At 42.5% G+C, this 6256-nt stretch overlaps 1 protein-coding gene across 1 annotated transcript; it reads left to right on the forward strand.

The window, feature by feature from the left end:
- The first annotated feature begins 4182 nt into the window (after window positions 1-4182).
- On the forward strand, window positions 4183-5311 carry LOC103234056 (olfactory receptor 7A17-like). The gene is given in 2 exon segments (XM_007995555.3): window positions 4183-4870; window positions 4873-5311. Coding segments are annotated over 2 exon segments (978 nt in total). The 5' UTR covers window positions 4183-4194; the 3' UTR covers window positions 5175-5311.
- Window positions 5312-6256: the final 945 nt, after the last annotated feature.

Genomic DNA, 6256 nt, shown 5'->3' on the forward strand with positions numbered 1-6256 from the left:
CAAAATGGGAGCACTCAGGAGTTTTTACTTGCCATGACTTTCTTTTTTATATATTTATTCATTTTACTTTAAGTTCTGGGATACATGTGCAGGTTTGTTACAGAGGTATATATGTGCCATGGTGGTTTGCTGCACGTATCAACCTGTCATCTAGGTTTTAAGCCTCGCTTTCTGTTGAGACTGAGTATACTCTATCTGAGGGTTTAGTAGCTTTCAATTTTCACCATTGCAAATTGTGCAAGTTCTATGCTTTTATATTCTGGGTTCTGAGGTTTTTTAAAATTATTTTGATTGCATTCGTTTAAACAATGAATTGGAAGTTGTTTTTTTTTTTTTTTTTCTACTAACTTTACTGAATAACATTTAATTTTTTGTGTGTATGTAGAGATGTATGGTTGAGGGAGTATGCAAAATTACATTGTTTTGCCAAAGGAATCATGCAGCCAAGCAATATAGAACTCATGGTTTTCTATCAAGAGAACACAGTTCACTCCCTTGTTGAAGAGGGGAAGAGTCATTCTCTGGAGATATCAATGTCTGTGTTCCCATCACAGTCAATGCTCTGCAGATCCAAGGGATCTAATCAAACACAGGCTCCTCAGTTTAGACTGTGGAGAAAAACTTCCCCCAGAATTGGGATACAGTGTTAATGGATTACATTTCTGGAAGGCAAGCAGGTCCATAGTGAAGAAGTCATAAGACTGGATTCACCTCTCTTTTATCTGGTGTCTTGGATACAGAAAATGCAAGAAAAAAAAACAAAAAAAACAAAAAACTTCCGTGCATAGCAATGTCTCACAGGGACATGATGTGCTCAGGGCTGCAATAACAGGAGGAAGTCTGCCTAATGAGCAGATGCACAAAGCTGTAGATTTCTCCCCTGCTGCTGTCCGTCAGCACATGGTACCTTGGGTTAGATGGGACATGCTTTCCATTTGGAGTCCTAATCTGGCCCCTTATCATCCGATTAAACCTCACCTTTATCTCTCCTAAACATTTGAAGCTTTATATGTATATATAATATGAAATTATAACCTTAGATACCGTTTCCTCCCCATATTTTAAGCATTTTTCTGTTATATTCTTCAATTTCCAAGAAGAGGAGATTTCAGCATGAATGAGTGGTGCATTTTTATGTCGGTAAATTATTATTGTCATATTTTTCTATAAGGTTTTTTCAGATTTTCCTTCTATGTTGTTTCATACAGCTGTTTTGAAATAACTATTCTTTATTAATTTTTATTTTAGTTCTGGGGTACATGTGCAGGATGTGCAGGTTTGTTATGTAGTAAACGTGTGCCATGATGGTTTGCTGCACCTATCAACCCATCACATAGGTATCAAGCTCAGCATGTATTAGCTACTTTTCCTAATGCTCTCCCTCCCACCGTCGCACCACCTAGCTGACCCCAGTGTGTGTTGTTCCCCTCCCTGTGTCCGTGTGTTCTCATTGTTCAGCTCCCACTGATAAGTGAGAATGGGTGGTGTTCTGTTTTCTGTTCCTGTGTTAGTTTGCTAAGGATAATGGTTTCCAGCTTTATCGATGTCCCTGCAAAGGACATACACTATGGAATACTATGCAGCCATAAAATGAAATAACTATTCTTAACCTAATAGCATCCTCACTTATATTCTTTTTCTGATAAGATTTTAGTTTTTCATAAACCTTCTCTTTACACAAAGGTTTACACAAAGGTTGAGTAGTATGTTATGCATAACACATATGCTTTTTATATTTAACTATAGGTTTTTTTTTTTTAAAGCTAATTTTCCCTTGCCCTTTCTCAGTTGATAAAAGGTGTGGAAATATTTTGTGATTTTTATGTTAAAATTTGGTTCTCATTCAGAGGTAATTTTTTCCCCTAGGGGACATTGAGCAATGACTGGTTTGGCTGTCACCCTGGGGAGGGTCAGTAGAGAACAGGGAAGCGGATAAACATCGTACAATGCACAGGACAGACCCCGCCACAATAAATGATCTCGCTCGGAGGTTCCTTTTAATTTCCTTTTTGAATAGTTAATTTTTATCATTTGCTCATTTTTTTTTTCCATATGGGTTCTCTATCTATCCGTATCTTGACACAGAAAAGATATCACCGTGTTTAATATTTGGTAAATTTCCTTTTGCCTTTTCTGATTTTTGCTGGGCCTCAGGGATATAATAGGAGGTGGAATGTTTTCAAAACTAAGGAAGGCTTTTCTTCTTTATGGTCTCTCAGGGACTCTGTGAGCTTATTAGATTATTTTCCCTTCAGTTCCAATTGATTTTCTCTCTCTGCCTTTTGGTTTTGTTTTTATTTTTTCTTTCCTTTTATTTTTATTTTTACTTTTTTTGAGACAAGAGTCTCGCTTTGTCATCCAGGCTAGAGTGCAGTGGCGCAATCTCAGCTCACTGCAGCCCCCGCTACCTGGGTTCCAGCGATTTTCCTGCCTCAGGGTCCCAGGTAGCTGGGATTATAGGCAACACGCCACCACGCCTGGCTAATTTTTGTATTTTTTTTTTTTTTTTTTTTGAGATGGAGTCTCACTCTGTTGCCCAGGCTGGAGTGCAGTGGTGCGATCTCTGCTCACTGCAAGCTCCGCCTCCCGGGTTCATGCCATTCTCCTGCCTCAGCCTCCCGAGTAGCTGGGACTACAGGCTCCTGCCACCTCGCCCGGCTAATTTTTTGTATTTTTAGTAGAGACGGGGTTTCACCGTGTTAGCCAGGATGCTCTCGATCTCCTGACCTCGTGATCCACCTGCCTCGGCCTCCCAAAGTGCTGGGATTACAGGCAATTTTTGTATTTTTAGTAGATGGGGTTTCACCATGTTGTCCAGGTTGGTCTCGAACTCCTGACCTCAGGGGATCCACCTGCCTTGGCCTCCCAAAGTACTAGGATTACAGGCATGAGCCACCAAGCCAACCACCTCTCTGCTTATTAAGTAGATTTTTATTCTTTAAATATAGGCAGGAAAAGGCCATCCCAAAATGGAACCTCGAGGTTCCATATGTATAGGAAGTTTCCATACTGGAACTTCTAGGTACCCTATCTGTTTCCTCTAGGGGAAAGATAATTTGATATTAACTTTCTTGGTGTCCATTCCTTTCTAATACTGAGTGGGATGAGAAGCGTGAGGGAGTACCATGGCCCCAGGAAGCCATGGCTGCATGTGTGGATGCGTTCTCTCTGTGTGTGCACGTGTGTGGCTGCATGACTTTAGGGTGAGCACAGGTTTCAGCGATAGGGAACCTGAGCTCTATATTTCAAAAGGTAACCCATCATATAAAGGCCAGATCTCAAGAAAATATCAGTAAGCAGAATGAGCATGCATTGCAGTTCATGAAACACCTTTGCAACCAAATTAATACAGTGAAAATTCATCAATATCTGGACAGAGGGACTCCTTGTGTCTTCAAGTTTCAGCAGCTATGAGGACACTTCCTTCCCCAACGTCCTCTGACAGCCCTCGCCTCTTGCTCATTCCCCTGCCACACTGTCTTCTTTGCAGTCCTCAAATATCTGAAAGAAGCACATTCCTCGGGGTCTTTCATTGATCATTTCTTCTGTGTTGCACAAACTTCTGCAGGGAACGTAGTGACCCCCACCCTGTCTTCATTATGGTCTCTCTTCAGTTGTCACCTTCTCTGCTGGTCTTGCCTGAACCCCGGGAAAATCTAACACCCATCCACACCTTCCTCTAACCTCCTTCTTCATAGGATGTGTCACCATCTACATAGTGTATAGCATTTTAAAAATATACTTGTATTTTTCATTCATCATTAAATTGTAGGGAGTTTTTTATTTATTTACTTATATTTTATTTTATTTTATTTTATTTTATTTTATTTTATTTTTTAAGACAGGGTCTCACTCTGTTGCCCAGGCTGGAGTGCAGTAGCATGATCTCGGCTCACTACAACCTCCACCTCCTGGGTTCAAGCAATTCTCATGCCTTAGCCTCCCAAGTAGCCTGGATTACAGGCGCATGCCACCATGCCCTGCTATTTTTTTTTTTTTTTTTTTTTTTTTTTTTAGTAGAGACAGGGTTTTGCCATGTTGGTTAGGCTGGTCTTAAACTCTTGATCTCAGGTGATCTGCCCACCTCGGCCTCCCCAGGTGCTGGGATTACAGGTGTGAGCCACTGCACCCAGCTGATATTAACTTCTTGATTATAGAATATAAAAGAGAACATTTCTGATATATTTGTAACGCATGCTTGTGTCATGTTCTCTTTCTCTCTCTTTTGGAAGTCACATCAACAACATGAAACCAGGGAATGAGACACAAATTTCACAATTCCTTCTCCTGGGGCTTTCAGAGGAACCAGAATTGCAGCCCTTGCTCTATGGGCTGTTCCTGTCCATGTACCTGGTCACTGTGCTGGGGAACCTGCTCATCATCCTGGCCACAATCTCAGACTCCCGTCTCCACACCCCCATGTACTTCTTCCTTTCCAACTTGTCTTTTGCAGACATCTGTTCTGTCTCTACCACTGTCCCGAAGATGCTGATGAACATCCAGACACACAGCAACGTCATCACCTACACAGGCTGCATCACTCAGATGTACTTTTTTGTACTCTTTGTAATGTTGGACAGTTTACTCCTGACCGTGATGGCCTATGACCGGTTTGTGGCCATCTGTCACCCCCTGCACTACACGGTCATTATGAACCCCTGGCTCTGTGGACTGCTGGTTCTGGTGCCCTGGATTGTAAGCATCCTATATTCTCTGTTACACAGCTTAATGGCATTGCTGCTGTCCTTCTGTACAGAATTGGAAATCTCTCATTTTTTCTGTGAACTTAATCAGGTCGTTCACCTTGCCTGTTCCGACACCTTTATTAATGACATGATGATGAATTTTACAAGTGTGCTGCTGGGTGGGGATGCCTCGCTGGAATCCTTTACTCTTACTTTAAGATACTTTGTTGCATATGTTCAATCTCATCAGCTCAGGGGGTGAACAAAGCACTTTCCACCTGTGCATCTCACCTCTCAGTTGTCTCCTTATTTTATTGTACAGGCTTAGGTGTGTACCTTGGTTCTGCTGCAACCCACAGCTCACTCTCAAATGCTGCAGCCTCAGTGATGTACACTGTGGTCACCCCCATGCTGAACCCCTTCATCTACAGCCTGAGGAATAAAGACATAAAGAGAGCCCTGAATCGATTCTTCAGAGAGCGGCAATAAGAGGGCCGTTTTCCAGAAGTTCTTGAGATTTCAGAGTTCTAAATCCCTGAGCCAGAAATTATGATTCATGGATCAGATTGTGAAAGCAGAATTTTCTCCTTGCATGTATATTCTGGACTTTAGATTTCTTTAACCTTGACGGCATTAGAAAATGTACACTTTTCCTTAATAAAGCTTTCTGCTCTGATATCCAGCTGTTTTTGTCCTTCGTCATTTTTCTAAAATTACATCCAAACTAGGTCCAGAAACAAATGGAAGTTTTTCTCATACATGGGGTGAGTTATAGTCATCCCAAAGAATTAACTACGCTTGGCAATGGAAGGTCATTAATATAATTTTATGGTAGATGAATATCTGAGCCCACAGTTTTCTATTTCTGAGTCTGTCATTTCTTTCTCTATGAATACCCTTAGCTGTTCTTCCAGAAAACGTCAACTTGAACATACTGCTGAGGTCTCAGCAATGCACCAACATGTAACAGCCTCTTGTCTGAGATAATACCCAGATTCTCCGTCCTACCTTCAAGAAGATTAAGGAGCATGGACACAAAGGTGAGGTTGGATGAAAAAGAAGACAGTGGCTCAAGCCTGTAATCCCAGCACTTTGGGAGGCCGAGACGGGCGGATCACGAGGTCAGGAGATCGAGACCATCCTGGCTAACACGGTGAAACCCCGTCTCTACTGAAAAATACAAAAAACTAGCGGGGCGACGTGGCGGGCGCCTGTAGTCCCAGCTACTCGGGAGGCTGAGGCAGGAGAATGGCGTGAACCCAGGAGGCAGAGCTTGCAGTGAGCCGAGATCTGGCCACTGCACTCCAGCCTGGGCGGCAGAGCGAGACTCCGTCTCAAAAAAAAAAAAAAAAGAAAGAAAGAAAGAAAGAAAAAGAAAAAGAAGAAAGCTCTCTGCCAGCAGAAAGAGGGTTCCGAATGGGATGCCCCCTGTGAGGCGCGTTCTGGGGTTTTTATGGACTGGAAAGGGAAGCAATGTGCTTAGCCTGCAGGCTGTCTTGAAGAATGCTGACTCAGCTCGGCTCAGGGTCTTGGCCTGGGACCACTTAGAAAGCTTGGCCCAGGACCTTGGC

This window comes from Chlorocebus sabaeus, chromosome 6, assembly GCF_047675955.1.
Source record: "Chlorocebus sabaeus isolate Y175 chromosome 6, mChlSab1.0.hap1, whole genome shotgun sequence".
NCBI classification, from domain to species: Eukaryota; Metazoa; Chordata; class Mammalia; order Primates; family Cercopithecidae; genus Chlorocebus; species Chlorocebus sabaeus.